Genomic DNA, 17,996 nt, shown 5'->3' on the forward strand with positions numbered 1-17,996 from the left:
GCCCTAAACCTGGGCTCAAGAAAACCCCCAGGCTTGAGACAATCTATGTCATTAGCGATTAAGCAGTAGTAGGAAATGAAACAAGAGTATCCGGATGGACCTTCAAACAACAGTTGAAATGGTTGAGGGATGGGTATGAGTACCTTATATTCCCACGACAAACACGCAAAACGCAAACCAAAATTGATGTATCCTGACTTTAGGATGAGATGATGCCGCCGTTTCTTGGATAAGATAGACGACGAAGGGCACAAAGAGAATTAAGCGAACGAAAAAGATATGCCTTTTGCAAAAGTTGTGAATGAGTGGTGTGCACGAGAGGGTATCAATATGAAGCACAGTAGTTCTATACAGCTGCTTCTGCAGTAGCGAACAAAAGAACTCGAGCGAACGTTGGCGTTAAAATGATTCAAAAGGTGGTATAGAAATAAGAAATCTCAGGTAGCAAAGATGGTGTTTAGATATTTGATCATTTGGGCTCATAAAATCATTTCTGGAATGCGGATGGGTTGAGTCGTTGTTTCCCAGAAGGTTAGAGTGCGTAGTGTTCCTGATCGAGAACGGGTTCCTTAACAGCGAAATTCTCCTAGCTCAAGGCGAGGTGGCGACCAGTCTAACGTAGGTGGTTTATCACTAGCTTTCATGACTTCTCTTTTCCTCCGTTCTCTTGAGGAGATAAACCCCTTTAGTGTCGAGGACGCCGTGCCATATGCGCTTCTTGTGCTGGCGGCTGTTCCAGTGCTGGTGGAAACAGTGCTCGAGCTACGACCACTGCGGATGCTGCTGGTTTTGCTATTGGCGGATGCCATGGCAGGGAGTGGAATTGCAGAGCGGGTTGATGAGCTCGACGTGGCATAGTCTGACGACAAGATTTGGGAGGCGCGGTCTGAATCTGACAATAAGTAAGGGGATCTTTGAAGATCATCGTCTAGAGTGCTTTCCGCATCAAGGCTTTGGAAAATCTCCAGATGTGGGCTCTGGTGAACTCCACTAGTCTGTGGAGGTGTCTGCGTGTCGGGAGACTGGATTTCGCTCGTGGACAACGTGACATCAAGTTTAAGCTGTTCAAGCATAGTGCCGAGACTGGCCGCGGTTGCAGGACGCCCATCGCTTGCCGCATCATCACCAGTTAGGTCGACGTTGTCATCAATACCATTGGCTAGGTTAAAGTTTCGAAAAAGATACCGTCGCAATCGAGAGACTTCTGCATCCCACTTTGAGCCCAGAGATTGTAGGATTACCTCTACTTGCTGATCCATAGGCGCTTTCGAGCTCTCAACAGCTGAAAGTGAGCTGGCAGTTGCTCGGATATGTCCAGAAGAACGGGAGTTTTTTGCCAATTTACCACCGACTGAGAGGTGTTTGACATTCATCGCTGCATGTAGTGACCGACGTAGGGAGCTTGCAGCCGAATGCTGGGACTCCTTGAGTTCTTGTTTGACGTTCTCAATCTCGCGGCGCACCTTGTCTAGAGACCGAGTTCTATCATGATCCATGCACGATAGGCTCAACAAGGACCGATTTTTCTGCAGCCCATTCACCAGAACGGTGAACGACTGGAGGTTGATATCATTGTTCTCGCAATGGACCTCAAGTAGACTGGTGTTGCTCTCAAGTACGGAAGCTAGAGTGTTGGCGCCCTGCAACCCGAGCTTCTGATGTTCAATCTTCAGGACCTTCAACGACTGATTCTTTTTGAGGCCAGTCAAGGCCAAATTGAGGCCGATGCCGAATCGTGCCACATCTAGGTGGGCACTCTCCCCACTTATATCCAGATCCTCCAATGTGTTGTTCTCCTCAAACATCATCTGGAGCGACTTGCACGTCTCTGTCGATGCGTCGTACGGGAGAGACACTTTGGAAATATCTAAATATTTCAGAGTGCGATTCTTGCGTAGAGCCTCGGCTAGATCCTGAAACTGTCCTTCCTCCTTGAAATCGATCATTCTCATCGACAAATGAGTCGGGGTTTTGTCTTGAGCAATAGCATCACAGAGATAGGAACAGCCGAGATCGAGTCGATTATCGTCAACGTGGAGCTGGAGGTCGCGGCCACGTTCAACGACCGCTAGCGAATGTAGGAAGATGGCGACATCCTGCCCAGTAAGTCCGCATTGATCGAGCCGAAGAACGCGTAGGCGCTGGGAGCGATCACTAGCTAAGTAGGTGGCAATAGCATCGACCGTCTCTCGGTTGACAGCTGTTCGGCTCAAGGAGAGTTCTTCCAGTCGCCAATTGAACAAATCTCGTGCTGAAATGAGCGGTTCCGGGCCTGACGTCCGTGAGATGCGGGACAAGTCGAGCCTCTTGAGCTGGCCGAAATAACCAAGATATTGCTGTAGCGTGTCCGGTTTTATCCGGCCTTGGACGCCAGAGATATTGATGGCTTCTAGTGTAGAGACTTGAGCAATCGTTGTTGAAAGTAGCAAGTCGATGTCATGAAGGGATAGTCCGCAATTGCCAACCTCAAGCGCCCGAAAATGACTTCCTCGTTGAGATGCTGCATCGACAAGATAATCGAGATCAGAGTCGCCTAGTCTAATCCCGTTAAGAACGACCCAGTCAACGTTGGTAAGGGCTCGCCGGCAGATAGGAAAGATTGCCTCTGGGATTCCACAACCTGGGTCCAGGCTGTCGCTGTCGGACTTTGGCGTTCGGCTGAGAGTAGAGGAGAAGTCTAGACGGCGAAGCCATTTGCTCTTCAGCGTCAAAGCGCGGACTTCCTGTGATAAAATGGACATTTTATCTTGCCCAGGAATGTGGATCTGGGCATTCGCCCGGGTCAACAAAGCATCTTTATCGTGTCCATAGATGTCACGCAGGTTCTGAAGGGCATCCAAGCTGACTCCATTGAAGGAGATGGAGCGGAAAGATTCATTATACCTCAACGTCCGCATGAGAGCGATTAATTCTAAGGCCGTATACCGGCTGCGGCTGGGCGAAGCCGGGCGTAGCAGTTTGAAGCAGGGTGCGTCTTCGCATTGATCGTCGATCATATATCGGATGTTTGAGGTGTCGATATCATAACTAGCGCAGTAGGCGACAAGCGTTCGATCAAAGCAGCCATAATCTTCATCAAGGCAGATGGGAGGGAAATTATTTTCGTTCTCAAGATCACGCGGCACAACGAAATCATAGGGCTGTTTGAGCCATAGTGGACGCAGAAACTCAGTCTGCTGCCTGATCCAATACGCGATCTCGAGCGAGTGGACAGATGCCATGAAAATCGAACACGACTTTTGCAAGGGGACTCGAAACGTCAAGTGCAAGCTATCGTCGCCCCACTCCATAGACAAGCAAGTTAAATTCATAAGGCCAAACGATGTTGCGTTATCAAGATCTGTCAGAGACACTGCAGAGCTGCGGTTGGGGCCTTTGTGCAATGCAACTAGATGAAGCTTGTGCATTCCGAGGGCAAGGTAACATCCGGTAGGGGACAGTTTTGTCAGCTCATCTGATGACGCCCGCGTCGGTGACTTGCTCGAAGCCATTTGGATGACTCGAAACATTCGAAAGGTCTCAGGGTCGTAATCGCGTTCGTGTTCCAGCATTCGCACAACACCGTCCAGAGCTCTCGTGTCGAATGGCATAGGTGCGGTACTGCGAATCATCTCGGCCGCCGATCTAATACCTACCATCCAAAGATTGAGCTCCTGCAAGTCCGCAGTTTGCATCTGGATGAAGGTAGCCTTTTGCGTCCGTTCGTCCATGTAGGCCACTTCTACCGAGGAGGACGGCTTTCCGTCGTCTAGCATGTAGACAGCAACAATGCTGTTCAAGGGAATGCCTGCAGAGGCATCTCCGGTAGTAGAGAGTTGCGGATCTTGCAAAGAGCTAATCGAGGCAATTGACTGTCGATTTGCGGATGATCGAGCCATTGACGGCGGTATTGACGGAAAGGTTTCAAGCGCTTTGTTCTGACTCTTAAACCGGACGAGATGAGTATCTGTGAGAACAAGATACTGGCTCTTTTTCCTCCATACCCCTCCAGTTATCTGAATTTCGCCATGGTGTAAAACAATTGACCCAACACCTTGCCTGGAATCTTCGCCATCAACAGAGTATCGAGCCGGATCATCATCGTCCAGCGAATGAAGCGACCGTAGGGAGCCGAACACTGAAGTCCGCCTCTTCTGGATTGACTTCCGGCGAGATCGCGGACCATCAATGGCGATCGCGGGGAGAGACGCCACTCTAGCCGGGGCATCGGTTCCAAGACCACGATGACCGGCCGGGGCTCTCACTGGACTGGGGTTCCTGCCCCCAAAAAAACCCGAATTCCTCCGCTGCCTCTTTTTGAGAACATTCGCATCGTGTGTTGTTGAACGATCGAGCGGGATGGGGCCCGGGTTAGCGGTGGTCGACAACGGGCCAAATGCACCCACACTCTTTCTTCGCTCTCTCTTCCCCAAACTTTGCGCCATCACGGAGAAGGGCACGAAAGTCAGAGAAAGAAAAGAGGCAAAGGGCGATGCAGTGGGCTAGGTGCGGTAGGGGAACTTGTGTAGGAAGAGCAATTGTCACATCGAGGACCAGTGTCGCTGCACTCACTGCGAAGGAGAAGGAAAAAGAAAATCAGCTGTCACCGGACGATAAGCAGCGGATATAGAATGAACATGATGCAAGACAGGCTAAGGGGACAGGAATTAGAAAGGTGGAGAAGGGAAGAGACAAAGCAAATCGGGGTGCGACGAGAGAGAACCTTGGAAGAGGGGGAGGTGGAACATACAGGAGTAGTTGTAGATGGCCTCACCACGCCATGGATCACCCACGATCCGATCAGGCGGCTGTCAACTGTGACTGTAATGCTAGGGGAGTAAGGATCAAGAGAGAGGAACTTCTGGCAGGGTTGAATCGGACGAGAATGAGCGTTTCAGCAGTCAGAAAACCGAGACAGCCGCCCAGTTAAGAACAGAGAGGAAACTCCGACTTCAAGCCGGAGGGAGCAAGTATGGTAAAAGGTCCACTAAACTCTAAAAGACGATATAAGAAGAGAATGACTCGTAATTGCGCGAGGTTGCACTGCAAATTTGAGCAGCCACTCTGCCAGCCGGTGTGCTGAGTGGTTGTTGCTCTGGAGAGAAGCCTGGAGAAGGTGGATAAACACCGGATGGGGGCAATAATATGGAGAACGGACGAAAGCAGCGGGATCTGATTTTCTCTCTCAGAGAAAGCGATTGTGATTGATGTTTGGACCTTCTGGGATGTTCCTGATCCAACCTTTGAAGCAAAGTCTTGCTGACTTCCGATCGGGGATGATGTCAACAGAGCCAGCACAGCAGGGAGCTTTTCAGGTTTGCCAGCAATCTCGGAAATTATGACCTGCGACACACTCAAACGAAGATGAAGAACACACAAGTTAAAACTTTACAGGATTTCACAGAAGAAGCTCACGAACGCCACAACTCTATCCCGGATCGAGGAAGAGAAGACGGAATCTGCTCTGAAGCTCATGTTGAAACCTCGAGCTACCGAAAGCGGCCAAGCGACTCCAGTTCTCCATCCACACAGCGTCGGATGTTGACCCACGACTTTGGAGCTCACTTCGATCATTTTTGCTCATATCCATTGATTCTGCTGATCTGCCACTTTTGACAGAACCGATTTGGCATTGATATTCTGCATTGCTACACAATTAAGCAATATCTACGTCAACGCCTACCAGATTCCGGGGACTATTTTTTTTTGTCCATCAGAGTTCACTTGACAGCTGGTCGGCCTTAGCTTTCAAGATTCGAGTTCAACACCCGTCGTTCGGAGTTCCAGAAAGACAACTTTTTAGGCTTTACCACCATTTCCCGCTAGACCAAAATGGCGCCTGCATAGCTGATGCAGTTCTCCACTTCATAGCTGCCTGGATTGCCTCATTTCCTAGGGAGTGCAACTGAGACAACACGAACCAATATTTGTTCGGAAGACGCGCGTATAAGCAGCACGCACTGAGCAGATGCGCTGTGCTCACTGTTCACTGCTGACTTCTGACTCCCGAGGATACTTCAACCGTGTTTCGATTCTATCTGATAGCCGCTCTGCTGCCATTTCCCTCCGTATTGGCTATATCAACGCTTCCCGCGCGACGAGGCCTGCCGCCCTAGGGTCCAAGGAGCCTCCCGGATCTCCGTTAATTAAAGATCGACGAACTATGGGTGTCGGCTGACGAGGTTGAACTTTGAAGTTTTTGATTCCAGCAGGAACTGACAGGTCCGAACAGCCTTTTCAATCTTGGCCACGGCGCCAGAAGATGACTTGACGCTAATAATCGGTTCACCTTCAGTGCCCTTGAAGCCCCGTCACAAGTCCCTTACGCTGCAAATTATCGGCAATGGTAGTGATGAAACCCGGCATCGTCAGCCGACTAACAGATAATAATAGCTTTTACAATATGGATAATGTACAGCCCGGGGCGACTCAGAGCGTACCCGCAATGGCGATGATCCAGCCTCGACGAGCGAACATGAAACAAGCCTCGCACAACAGCCGCAGCTAATGGTCCGTCCTTCCAAAAGTCACGAAAAGCGGTTCTAGACTGAAGCATCCGTGGATTCATTCTAAACGTCGGGCCTCTCGTTGTGCCTGCAAACGCTCCACACGTTTCGCTTTTCGGATCTCCTTTATGTAATCGTTGACCCTGTGCTCAGCCCATATACATCCCCCGAGTGTCATGGCGGCAATCTGAAGAAAGACCTTGAATTGCGGTGTCAGCCCCCTGTAGATCCGGGACGCCGGAGAGAGCCATTCGGAAAACCCTTCCAATGGGCGGTAGAACAGTCTCGACTGGATATACTCCTTTGAGAAAACCGACGGCCGTGGTTGCGCGTGTTCCTGTATGTGCTGTGGAAGGCCTGCGGCGGCTGAAGGCGAGAATTTGAAGGGGTGAGGAAGTATCATGATCATATGAGCGAGGATGGAAACAGAGCCGAACTATGCGGCTCACATTAGCATATCATTACAATAGTCACCACCTCAAAGCTCCCCCTTTTGATACCCATTATCGTACCGTGTCACAAAAGACGCAAGTAGAAAGTAGCAACATCCTTCAGGCATCTCACTACTGCGGTGAGTTTAATCATGAGGTACGCACCCGAAAAGCACCGGTCAAGAATCCACGGACCGCCTCAGAGGTAATCTCCTCCGGCGGCTCAACATCTGCTCTCTGCGAAGACGGTGGTGGCATTTTAGCAATTCGAGCGAGCAAATCGTCTGGGGATCACGGAGATATCGAATTAATTTGAGGTAGGTTGTTGTAGCAACTTAGGCGTAGCAATAATGACGTACCGGGATCTGAGTTGCTCCAAAGGCCGGTAAATACCAATACACGGCATAAGTCCGCTAGAAAAAAAAGTATCACGAAGAACAACCAACAGCATCCCTCCAATTATTCAACAACACCGCTCAAATTGAGGGACAATATTATACCAAGTCGATGTCCAGAATCAGCACACTTGAAATAAATCTTCTGGAACCGAGAACAGAACAACACTCCCCTCTCTCAAACCTCCCCTCTCCGCCAAAATGCCCCTCTCCGCCCGCACCGCATCTCTTTCCCGCACCACCAACGAGACTAAGATTCAGGTCTCGCTCTCTCTAGACGGCGGTGTCCTCCCTCCGTACGAACCATCTCAGCACTTCCTCGCGCCCTCTGACACCCAGGAAGCCGAGGCCGCAAAGAAAGGCATTGTCCCCGACAAAGATGCTCCCCACGCAACTCAATTCACACCCACCCAGCAGATCACTATCAACACCGGTATCGGATTCCTAGATCACATGCTGCATGCGCTTGCCAAGCACTCAGGCTGGAGTCTGGCTATCAGGGCTAAAGGCGACTTATTCAGTATACACTCCGAACAAGGATTAGAATTAAGAACTTATACTGACCCCCCTACAGTTGATGACCACCACACCACAGAAGACACCTTCCTCGCCCTCGGCTCTGCTTTCACCGCCGCCCTGGGCGCTCGCCAATCCCTCGCACGATTCGGTCGCGGTGACGCTCCTCTCGACGAAGCTCTCTCCTGGGCTGTGATCGATCTCTCCAGCCGGCCTTGGGCAGTCATCAACATTGGATTTAAGCGTGAGAAGATTGGCGACCTTAGCACTGAGATGATCACGCACGGCCTGCAGAGCTTTGCTCAGGCCGCAGGCGTCACCCTACACATTGGCTGCACCTACGGCGACAACGACCACCACCGTGCCGAGAGTGCTTTCAAGGCTCTGGCTGTTGCCATCCGGGCGGCTTGCACACGGAGGGTCGAGGGCGAAGTCGGAGCAGGTGACATCGTCAGCACTAAGGGCGTGCTGTAATCCATGTTATTCCCGTATCTACAATCGGACGCCATCAACGAATTTCATACCATTTTTTTTTTAAAAAAAAAGACTGTAAACCATGCATGACAGCTCTCTCAATATTGATACAAGCAGCACAAAAAAAAAGTCAACATCTAGATACCCAAAGCCTTCTTAGCAGCAACCCAGTACCCCTTCCTCTCCTCATTCGCCTCAGTGCCAACACAGTCAACGATGAAAGCCTCCCACCCCTTCTCGCCGTCTTTCTTCAGCCCCTCGCGAATAGACTCCTCACACTGCGTCGTCAAGAACCAAGAACTAGACCCAAAGTCCACACTCAGATCCTCAAGCAACAGCTCCAGCACCGCCCCAGGCTCATCCTGAACTTCCTCAAACCGCTCACTAAGCGCAGGGATCGACGCCGCGTACAACTTGTTAAAGGCCGGAGATTGCATGTTTCGTGCTACACAGCATAGCCAGATTAGCCCCGATTCGAATAAACAACAACGCATAGCGTACTGAAAAGCAAAACCACGTAACCATGCACTCGAGTAGGCGAGCAAAGCGGGGGAAAGAAAGAGAAATAAGGAAAAGGAAGAACATACTGCCTTGCCCCTCAACACCGGGGAAGTGGTTCCTGCTGAACCGGAACTCTCCACTCTCAAATGCGCTGATTGAAATCACGGCCGCTTGCTCTTCCTTCGAGGTAAGCTTGTACTTCTTGAATGCGGCTGAGAAAGCAGGCGCGGCCTGAGCAGCTGTTGCACACTCCTCTGGAGCAATCTCTTCAGGGTTCTCGCATGAGGCGGACTTGGGTGCGATGGCTTCGATCTGGGCTGCGGTGACGGTTGTGTAGTCTGGGGCGCAAGGGGATGCAGAGACAAGGGTTGTGGCGGAGAGCAGGATGGTTGGGAGGAGGGTAGTGTACTTCATCTTGGTTGGTTGGGTTTTTGAGGTTTTATTCTCAGCTTTGTGTGTGAGAGTGTAAGATGATAGTTTAATGTGTAACAATAATGTTGATGTATACCAGATACTCGGTGTTCATGCAGATGCAGAGAGGATTTATAGACAAAGAAGTAAGGGGATGGGGGCTATTTTTATACTTCAAGGCTGAGTGTTTGACAAGGCTCAGGGAGTTCAGCCTTCAGGCCTCCAGGGCCCAAGGCCCAGCCGTCAGAATTAGCAGCATCCACCCAACGGCCTATGGGTGGCCTTGTCTGGGAATAGAAGGAGGATTGGGATCGGCAGGGCAGGAAAAGGAGGATTCTTTCTGACATTGCTGAGGGTGGAGGTGGAGCGTGGTGCCAGCAGTCAAACCAAACATCATGGAGAATGCCGAATTGTCGGCCCTGACAGCAGGTGACTAAACTGTGACACTGCTTTGTTCTCTAAAAACCTGGAGAGATGCCGGCCTCTGACTGGTCTTTCAACGCGGTTCCTGAAACGCTAGGGTCGCTGACCCTGAAACTGGGGCTGAAAGCTCGAAGAGCTCCGTATTTCGGTCGCCAAGGCTATCTTACAGGGTGATACCAAGTGCAACCTTTCAAACTCAATCTCATCGTATGTCATTATTATTATCTGTCTGCGACTCAGCTAACTCCAGGCATCTGGAACGCCGACAGCACATCCATCGAGCAGGAGTAGGTCTATATAAACGTTCAGACGGTTAAAAGCAGTATGTGTAAAAGAGGGAGCAAGAAGCGAAGACGCTGACAAGAAAGTCTAATAGATCAAGACATCCAAAGAAGAGAAGAATGGCAAATAGTATGCGGACTGCGCTGTCTCGCAGCTCGCACCCTGTACAGATAGGAAGATATCTTGCCAAAACATGTACAAGCAACCAATGCTATAAAAGCGCTCCGGTCAATCAGGTTCCCAAACTCCATACATGCACTGAAAACATCCCTGGACAGTCGTCCTTGAGTATGGGGGTAGATTCATTGAGACAACAAAAAAAAGAAGGGAAAGGAAAAACAAAACATCCGTTTCATGGGCCGTTATGAGGACACGAGCAGCCGCTTAGTCGCGTCGGCTGCCGTATTCGTAGGAGGTTTCCGTAGGGCCTGATTCTTCATCGTCTTTGAAACTGACCTTGCGGAGGAGGATGGGCATCATGCCCCGCGAGCGGCGCGATGGCGAAGACAAGCGAGGAAGGCCAATGTTCGGGATTTTGGCATACCGATAGCGGTACTTGGAGCCCACGAGGAGGATTCGGCCGTAAGCCCACCACAAACACAGACCGACAAGTCCAGCAAGGACGAAGCCGCACACGGTGAGGAAAACCCAGTGCTGTCCCATCCAGAAAATCAGTCTTGCATCCTTTCCGTGCCAGCTGTTTCCGACGTGGTGCGTAAAGAAACTCCACGAGTATCGGTTATATTCGTCTTGCATTAAAATTCGAACGCGCCCCGCTTCGGTGGGGTTTTCTGCCATGTATTCCTTCCAGACAACAGACAAGAACAGTGGACCCGTCGAATACATGACCGTGATGTATGGAAGGAGCCAGCTGCGATCGTACGACTGCAGCAATTCGATCACGCGGAGGAAAAAGGGATGTTGCGGGACGGATCCCATAGCGTCGTTGGAGATACCAGTAGGGGCAGTGCGACGTACCCAAGCGGGATATGAGAGAAGGGGGTCTAACCGGCGATTGCAGCCCTGTCCATCAAGTCAGTAGATGTTTGCGCAGTCGCATAGTACGCTGTATGAACATACATCGTCAAGATCAATGTAAGTACCGCCATAATGAGCCAGGACGAAGTATCGAATAGAGTCAGCGCGCTGAATAGGATACTTGTAGCCGTCAAATGTGTCCAAGAACCAGGGATATTCGGCTGCTATGAAGTCGCGAGATTTTTCGTTTGTCCAGAGCTATCGATCAGTTAGCGTTGTACCTTCACCACAGCTGATACACGTACGATGTATTCGTAATCGGGGTGGAGATCGATGCAGCTTTGCTGAGCCTCCTGCCATACTTCGGGAATCGACTCGTTCTTGTATGTTTGGTGAATGATCTTGGGAATGATTTGAGGCCGTTGTTCAATTAAGCTGGAATTTGGCGAGGGGAGCTCTGCGCGGTGTATCGCATCGGCCTGGGCGTCTTCTAGCAGCAATGATAAAAGTGTAGAGACGCTGCGAACTAGGAATGTGACGATGAGGAGATTCACGACGAGGAATACTAGGAGACCGCGTCGCATGATGAAAGGTTGTATGGGATGCTAAACACCCTTGTCCAACGTTTAATGGTGGTATACAGTGTCTGATGCTGACGAAATAACCGATTGACGCAAACTGAAGTTGTTGTTTCGTGGCAGGTGAGAAGTCACTCGATGCAAAGGGAGGTGGAGAATAAGGGTCAAAACGCTACTCAGGATGGGAGGACGAAGATGACGAGGACACAAGGGTGGTGTCTCACAGCGCGAGCGGAAGTTGAAAGCGAAGTGATGATCTCGTCAAAGGAAAGTCGAGTGATATTGAGAGGTCGGGAAAAGAGTCCGCTATCAACGTCGCTGTCAACGTTTGTTTTCCCTTGACCCGTGTTTCCTCAGCTGGATAAGGCTGAGAAGGAGTGAACCACAGCTCGCTAGTTGAGGGGCCGAGGATGGTGATAATATAGTACAGATCCCCCGTGTCCAAGAAAATAGACGATGAAAAGGGAGAATAACAGAAGATAGATTGGGGAAGGGATCTTCTCTTGTAGGTCACAGTTGGGGAAGGAGGGGCCTGAACCAGTATAGGTCCAAAAAGAAACCAAAAATAAAAAAAAAAGGCAGAAGAAGATCAGGGAGAATGTTAGCAGGAAAGTGGAATGGTTTTAAAATGAAAAGAAGGTTAAATAATGGAGGGCTCGAAGGAGTGAACGACGCCTTAGCTACCAAGCCGTGGCATCAAATAATAGGATTGGGATTGAACAGGGGAGGAGTTGACAAGAGAAGGGAAATGAGGAAATCTGGAGACTGGAGCAACAGCTGTCGTTAGTGTGGGCGGCGAAGTCAACAAGAGCAACGGAGCAACAACGGCCCATGGGTTAGCAGTAGTACTACGGAGTACTTAGTAGTACTTAGCCTTCAGTTCCTTGAGCCTTGAGTCCTTGACTTACGCCGCCGCCAATAATAATGACTTATTCTCACTGGCCGGCTAAAAGGGGCCGCGCAGCGCCAGTGGAGAGAATCCAAGTTAATTTTTGCTGGCCTTGACCATTTCCAGCTTGCAGCCAAGCTGAGCCTCCGCCACTGCTGCGGTGATATTTGACTGGTCGACCATCCATCCTCAGGTAATTCCTAGGCTTGAGCACAGTCAGATGCTGTTATCTCGTGGCATCTTCCTTGCCTACCCAAGCTTGCAGCGTCTTCGGCTTCTCGAAATTCGAATCTCTCCTCCAAATGGAGCGCGCGCTACGGGCGCTGGGGAATACTCTTCTCTGTCTAGCGTATGCAGTGGAGCTACAAAGTATGGACACCGGGGCTGAGCCACTGTAAACTTACAAAGGTCGAGCGTCGCTTTTTTTCAAGCAAGCCGAACGGCGAATGGTGGTCCAAGGGGCGCTCGCCGCTAACGATACCCCCGTACTGCTTGATCCTATGAGAAGCTGGATTATTTCCTCTCCCTCAGACCACGGCCCACTTCGTGGCTGTTCGTCAACTTCCAAATTCCAATGCTGTCTCCAAAAGTCCAAGCAGGGATCCTGGCGATTGGCCTGAAATAGGGGCGCTCTTTTGCCTTTCTCCGAGGTTTAACAGGGGCAGTTCATCAACTTCACCACAAAATGACCCAAATTAATCAAGCAAGACCCGTGAATTTGACACCAGTAATGACGCGAACTCGAGGCTAAGAAGTTTTTAGGGGCCAGAAAGCTTGAAGCGACGTGAAGCAGAAAGAACTGATTTCGTTTACCGAAGTTGAAACTCCCCAAGACCATGACGCCTTGTCTAGTAACTCATCGATGGCTCATCCTCTGCTCAACTTTGGGAGAACAATCAGATTGCAAGAAAGTTTGACGGTTTGACCTCTGTACAACGCGACACCCACCCCAAGAATAATCTCGAGCATTGTATTGTTTGAACTCTGTGCTCCTGTTCCGTTCGATCGAAGGTCTTCTCCAATCTGCATGCACACTGCACAGTGCACAGTGCACACCAACCGGCCGGTAATTTTAGCCTATGGCGTTGCTGAGATTTTGTTGGGAAGCTCCAGGGCTAAATTGGAACTAACGTGGATCGTTTCAGGACCTCGATTCTGGAACGGACAAAACTTGTACCGTGCTTCGTACTCGTATACTACTTGGTCTGTGACGGTCTGTCCGTCGACTAAGCGGAGTTTGCGACTCTTCCCACTGCGGAGAGTTGGAACGCATGGCCGCCGTGCTCCGAGCAGAATCACCCGTTCATCATTATTGGCACGGAATTGGCGTCGCAAAGCTATACTGTTGCAGGTGTTATTCTTATACTATCAATTTGAGCCCGCTTCTCACGCGCTTCAAGGACAGTATAGTATCCCGTCACGGGGCAGGAAGTACGGGTGTGGTTGGAGCTATCATGGAATGCCAAGTAGCTATCACTTCTCAAGGTCTTGGAAGTTGGGACCGACATAGACTCAAAGATGAAAGATGCGACATCCGGACGCATGATGCGCAGCAGCAGAAAACTGCAGCCTTCAACAATATTTCCAGACCAATGATGATGAACAAGGTTGCAGAATGGAGGCTATGGAGGTAACTATTCTGCAGCCTGGGCCCATTAAACTTACCCAAAGGACTGCAACTTTGCGAGCCGTCTCGCTCGCATAATATTGCCAGACCTGAGACGAGCTACATTCCTTCTTAGGAATCACATAGCGCTCAAAATAATGACGACGACTCGCCAGTGGCGGCTTACTTTGTGTAGGGCGATAAGATTAAGGCTTAGGTTTTTTCTTACCGCCTTCCGACGGGCTGGTCCTTCAGGCTTCTAGAGCCTGGAGCATGCGACGAAGTACTTACTCTACATACTACCTGGTATATGTATGCTATACGTGCGTAAGCGTATTGCCGCATGTGCATCGCCATGATCGAAGTAGAAGGGTGAGGCTACCTCAATCCTGACCAGTGGCTAATCATCGTCATAGATGGCTAATTTACCTGCAATGCCATTAAGTCCACTGACCGGGCGACCCAAGACATCGCTACTGCGAGTGACTTACTGTTACTACTGTATCCTTATTAACCCTGGAATCCCAACAGGAACACATGGGTTTAACCGATCTCTTAGCCTGTATCCTATACTGCACCAGGGTATAGCTATCCCAAGACATAACTACGTCAGAGTACGTATCCAACCGTCGAAACTAGAAAAATGACGTACAACTTGCCGTCAGCCAATATACTCCCCGTTCCACATATCCTCCGTCCTCCGTAGGACGAGCCTACGAGGGGTAGGAGACTACCTGGAGAGTAATCAACTCCGTGGACCGTGTCCGTTCCTTGGGTTGTATCCTCGTTTTTACCCCACATCGTCATCCATGTGGCTTGGGCGGATCCTACCTCGGTATGTCCTTCGGTGGGTGGCGGGCGCACTGGTCCTCCTGCTCAATACAGGTATGGATGCGACTCATGCGATTCAACTACCTATCCTCGGAGAATTTTTATCCTGATCGAGATTAGTATTAATGGGATTGTGGGGTGGTCGAAAACCCGACTCGCGGGTGAATGTCGACTAATGGAGGAGCACTGGCTGTCTGGGAGATAATGCATTTCGTCATAGCAAGGGGAGGTAAGGAAAGCTCTCGGGAGAAGTGGATGGATGTCAGTGATGGGCTAGCCATCGAGTGTCAATGCCCAATTTCATTTCTTACGCCCTGGATTCTAAGACTAGTATTGTTCTGTGATAGAAGACTGACAACCTCAATTAGCAGCGTGCCCTAAAGACTACCCACACATCCCCACAAGCGATTTACCAACTCTCAGCATGGCGGATGAAAATCTTCAGGAGCCTCCAAGGGAATTCCCAGGCGGATCCTCATTGCTTATTTCATTGTTCCTGCGACTCGAGCGACTCCAATGGTGCGGCTGTAATGTATCGACTTACTGGTGGAACAAAGCCTAGCACATCTGCAAGACGAATTGACACTGGTACAATCTCTTCTGCTAACACCGCAAGTTCCAAGTCTCAGGCACTGCGTTGATTTGTGTCGAGGAAGGCATGCGACAACTGGTCGTTCCTCTACTGAATGCTCAAGCGTATCGAACTCATCGCACCTCTGGCGCAGCAGCAGCAGCAGCAAACTCTTGATTGACATTGGCAGGGTCTGTATCACGAGCCTCTGTTCTCGTTCTCTGGTCAAATAACCGAACCCACCACGTTGGCGGATCAAATGGTCGGTGACCACCGTGGAGAGAGGGATAGACATCGTTGAAGAAGTACCAGACATGACCGACCACAACGCCGCAAATTTCATCCTTGGGAATAACACCATGCACAACAAGGCTGAACGCCATCAACACCCAAGGTAGATATGGCGCCGTAAAGACCAAAACTCCGAGGAAGCTGAGCCGAGTCTCCGGATTGCGCCGGCTCCAGATATAAACGAGGCTCGAGGACAAAGCGGTGCCTAGGAATGGAAGCGAGAGGAAGGGAGATATAACAAGGAGTGACACCATGGCGTAGAGGAGTAGCCAGGCGAAGTGGGCGGGGGATCGACCGGATGATTCCTCGAGGAGCCTGGAGTATCGCTGGAGGAAGAAGACATGGAATAGTAAGTCTAAATTGAGCGGCCCGAAATACAGGAACGTTGTCACTAGGCGCCAGTACTGCTAGAAGTCAGTCCAGCTTCTAACTATACCAGAGTATATCTATCCAGTTTGAACACACCTGTGACTTCATGTAGACAGCGCGGAAACTGTAGAACAGCTGCAATGGTTCGAGCATGTGGCAATGGATCAGAACAGATGTCACAACGGTAGCTGCTGTCCACCACCTAGTCACAGGGGGCATCTCATAGAACCATTGTTCGAGGGGGAACTGACCCCCCTGCCCACCATTACCCCAGATAGCGGCCATTGCGACAACGACGGAAATAAGCCGTGCAGCCCACTGATACCGCAGTCGATCGGCGAACTGTGAAAGATAGCAAGCAGCAAGCGAGACAAATTCTAGACGAGTATGCAGGAAGCTAACGGCAGCAGCCAGAGGTGAAAGCGCAGAAAGAACACCTGGCGCAATCAGCGACAGCAACTGAGCTCATGGCCGGGAGAGGCTCGGAATGACGGAGCTCCAAACTTCCAAGTGGCCTTTTCCGCCTCAGGCCACTAAGCAGCGGAGATCTGCCGCGCGCTACAGGCGGGGAAGCTCCTGAAGTGAAAGAACGCGCGCCGCGCCTCTACGCGTCAGAATTGGAAGGCTGGGAGTGGGACGGCCCTAAGGTTTCTTTGTGCTTGAGCTATCCCAAGCCCCCCCAATTTCTGCCGGGGGTCTCTCTGTCTCTGCCTCTGATCCAAAGGACTTGATCCTGCGTCTGCAGTAACCCGGATACATTACCCAGGCCCTCCACGGTTCATACGACTCGCGCTCAAACCGGGCGGTATCGTGACCTCGAGCATCAGATTCGATTAAAGCACCTATACTGCAAGCATTGAATCCTATTCACCTCAAAATGCCGAGAGGACGACCTTCCACGGCGGCCGCAAGCACGGCTGCAGCATCCTCGAAATCAGCTGCTCCTGCTGGTGTTAAAAAGGGCTCAAAGAAAGGCAAGCGATCAAGCACAGCAGCCGAGCAAAGGGGCATCCAACGTGAGTATCCGGCGCACCATCGTCTACCGAACCAACACTTACTAGGGCATTCACAGCCGGCGACCCAGCACCCACAGGCCGCCGTCGCCGCTACCGACCCGGCACCGTGGCTCTCAAGGAAATTCGCAAATATCAACGCTCCTACGATCTTCTTCTCCGCAAACTTCCCTTCGCTCGACTAGTCCGCGAAGTCGCCTTCGACATGCTCCCCACTGGGTCCGCAGAGTTTCGATGGCAGTCGCATGCGATCCTGGCGCTGCAAGAAGCTGCTGAGGCCTTCCTAGTACACCTTTTTGAAGACACAAATCTGTGCGCCATCCACGCGAAACGCGTGACGATTATGCAGAAGGATATTCAACTTGCGCGGCGCATTCGTGGAGTCTGGGGTGGTCTAGGCTGAAAGCAATGACTTCTATGCTTATCCAGTCTTTCGTGTCTTTTCTTCCTAGTATACATATACGACCACGAGTTCAGACCGTGCATTACTTCGATCCGAGTCGGTTTTGTGTGGAACCGCTGCGGTATATCGGAACGACACGACTTCCACGGGGCCGTGCTTTGATTCTCTCTGATTTCCGATTCAAACTCTTTTCTTGGTTTGCTGTTTGAGTTCAAACCCGCACGGGTGGGTTTCTTCTCGTTTTTGTTGGCGTATGGATCTGCGTTTACAGGCGCACAGTGTGTTAAAGGAGTTAATATGTGACGGGGTCTTCTTCTGCGGCTTCTAAGGGGTCATCTACTTTCGTGCTATTGCAATTGCTCAAGTTCACTTTCTGCTTTCGCTGAGATGCATGTGTACTGTACTCTATGAGGGTCGAGTATATCGAGGTGCAGCCACAGATGGTTCAGCATTTTCGAAATACAAATCAAGTCCAGGTATGCGCCTGGTTGATCAAACAATCTATGAATTTGACGCACATTAGTAATTAGAGTATTGATATTCATTTTG

General features: G+C 50.6%; 8 protein-coding genes across 8 annotated transcripts; 3 read left to right on the top strand and 5 right to left on the bottom strand.

Annotated features, from left to right (window-relative positions):
* Positions 1–569: 569 nt before the first annotated feature.
* On the bottom strand, positions 570–4,424 carry BJY04DRAFT_221876 (uncharacterized protein; the record flags this gene model as incomplete). The annotated part of the gene is made up of 1 exon (XM_073717243.1): positions 570–4,424. The coding sequence occupies one exon, from the start codon at positions 4,422–4,424 to the stop codon at positions 570–572; it is 3,855 nt and encodes a 1,284-aa protein (XP_073567505.1).
* Positions 4,425–6,543: 2,119 nt separating this feature from the next.
* Positions 6,544–7,174, bottom strand: BJY04DRAFT_221877 (uncharacterized protein; the record flags this gene model as incomplete). The annotated part of the gene is made up of 2 exons (XM_073717244.1): positions 6,544–6,921; positions 7,082–7,174. The coding sequence occupies 2 exons, from the start codon at positions 7,172–7,174 to the stop codon at positions 6,544–6,546; spliced, it is 471 nt and encodes a 156-aa protein (XP_073567506.1).
* Positions 7,175–7,358: 184 nt separating this feature from the next.
* his3 (imidazoleglycerol-phosphate dehydratase HIS3) lies at positions 7,359–8,372 on the top strand. Its single transcript, XM_073712501.1, has 2 exons — positions 7,359–7,831; positions 7,886–8,372. Exons 1-2 carry the CDS (start codon positions 7,513–7,515, stop codon positions 8,299–8,301), a joined length of 735 nt encoding a protein of 244 aa, XP_073567507.1. The 5' UTR covers positions 7,359–7,512; the 3' UTR covers positions 8,302–8,372.
* On the bottom strand, positions 8,336–9,338 carry BJY04DRAFT_197678 (uncharacterized protein). Its single transcript, XM_073712502.1, has 2 exons — positions 8,889–9,338; positions 8,336–8,746 (listed from the first exon to the last, which is right to left on the bottom strand). The coding sequence occupies exons 1-2, from the start codon at positions 9,214–9,216 to the stop codon at positions 8,439–8,441; spliced, it is 636 nt and encodes a 211-aa protein (XP_073567508.1). The 5' UTR covers positions 9,217–9,338; the 3' UTR covers positions 8,336–8,438.
* A 956-nt stretch (positions 9,339–10,294) lies between these two features.
* On the bottom strand, positions 10,295–11,776 carry BJY04DRAFT_125443 (glycosyltransferase family 32 protein). Its single transcript, XM_073708395.1, has 3 exons — positions 11,202–11,776; positions 10,999–11,154; positions 10,295–10,941 (listed from the first exon to the last, which is right to left on the bottom strand). Exons 1-3 carry the CDS (start codon positions 11,478–11,480, stop codon positions 10,303–10,305), a joined length of 1,074 nt encoding a protein of 357 aa, XP_073567509.1. The 5' UTR covers positions 11,481–11,776; the 3' UTR covers positions 10,295–10,302.
* A 1,519-nt stretch (positions 11,777–13,295) lies between these two features.
* On the top strand, positions 13,296–14,129 carry BJY04DRAFT_125518 (uncharacterized protein). Its single transcript, XM_073708397.1, has one exon. The coding sequence runs from the start codon at positions 13,391–13,393 to the stop codon at positions 13,871–13,873; it is 483 nt and encodes a 160-aa protein (XP_073567510.1). The 5' UTR covers positions 13,296–13,390; the 3' UTR covers positions 13,874–14,129.
* Positions 14,130–15,343: 1,214 nt separating this feature from the next.
* On the bottom strand, positions 15,344–16,606 carry derA (putative ER-associated proteolytic system protein Der1). Its single transcript, XM_073708396.1, has 2 exons — positions 16,128–16,606; positions 15,344–16,066 (listed from the first exon to the last, which is right to left on the bottom strand). Exons 1-2 carry the CDS (start codon positions 16,314–16,316, stop codon positions 15,506–15,508), a joined length of 750 nt encoding a protein of 249 aa, XP_073567511.1. The 5' UTR covers positions 16,317–16,606; the 3' UTR covers positions 15,344–15,505.
* Positions 16,607–16,618: 12 nt separating this feature from the next.
* On the top strand, positions 16,619–17,963 carry BJY04DRAFT_197702 (histone H3 family protein). The gene is made up of 2 exons (XM_073712503.1): positions 16,619–17,047; positions 17,104–17,963. The coding sequence occupies exons 1-2, from the start codon at positions 16,909–16,911 to the stop codon at positions 17,445–17,447; spliced, it is 483 nt and encodes a 160-aa protein (XP_073567512.1). The 5' UTR covers positions 16,619–16,908; the 3' UTR covers positions 17,448–17,963.
* The last annotated feature ends 33 nt before the right edge of the window (positions 17,964–17,996 follow it).

Source organism: Aspergillus karnatakaensis (genome assembly GCF_047715665.1).
Source record: "Aspergillus karnatakaensis strain CBS 102800 unplaced genomic scaffold BJY04scaffold_53, whole genome shotgun sequence".
In the NCBI taxonomy this organism is placed as follows: Eukaryota; Fungi; Ascomycota; class Eurotiomycetes; order Eurotiales; family Aspergillaceae; genus Aspergillus; species Aspergillus karnatakaensis.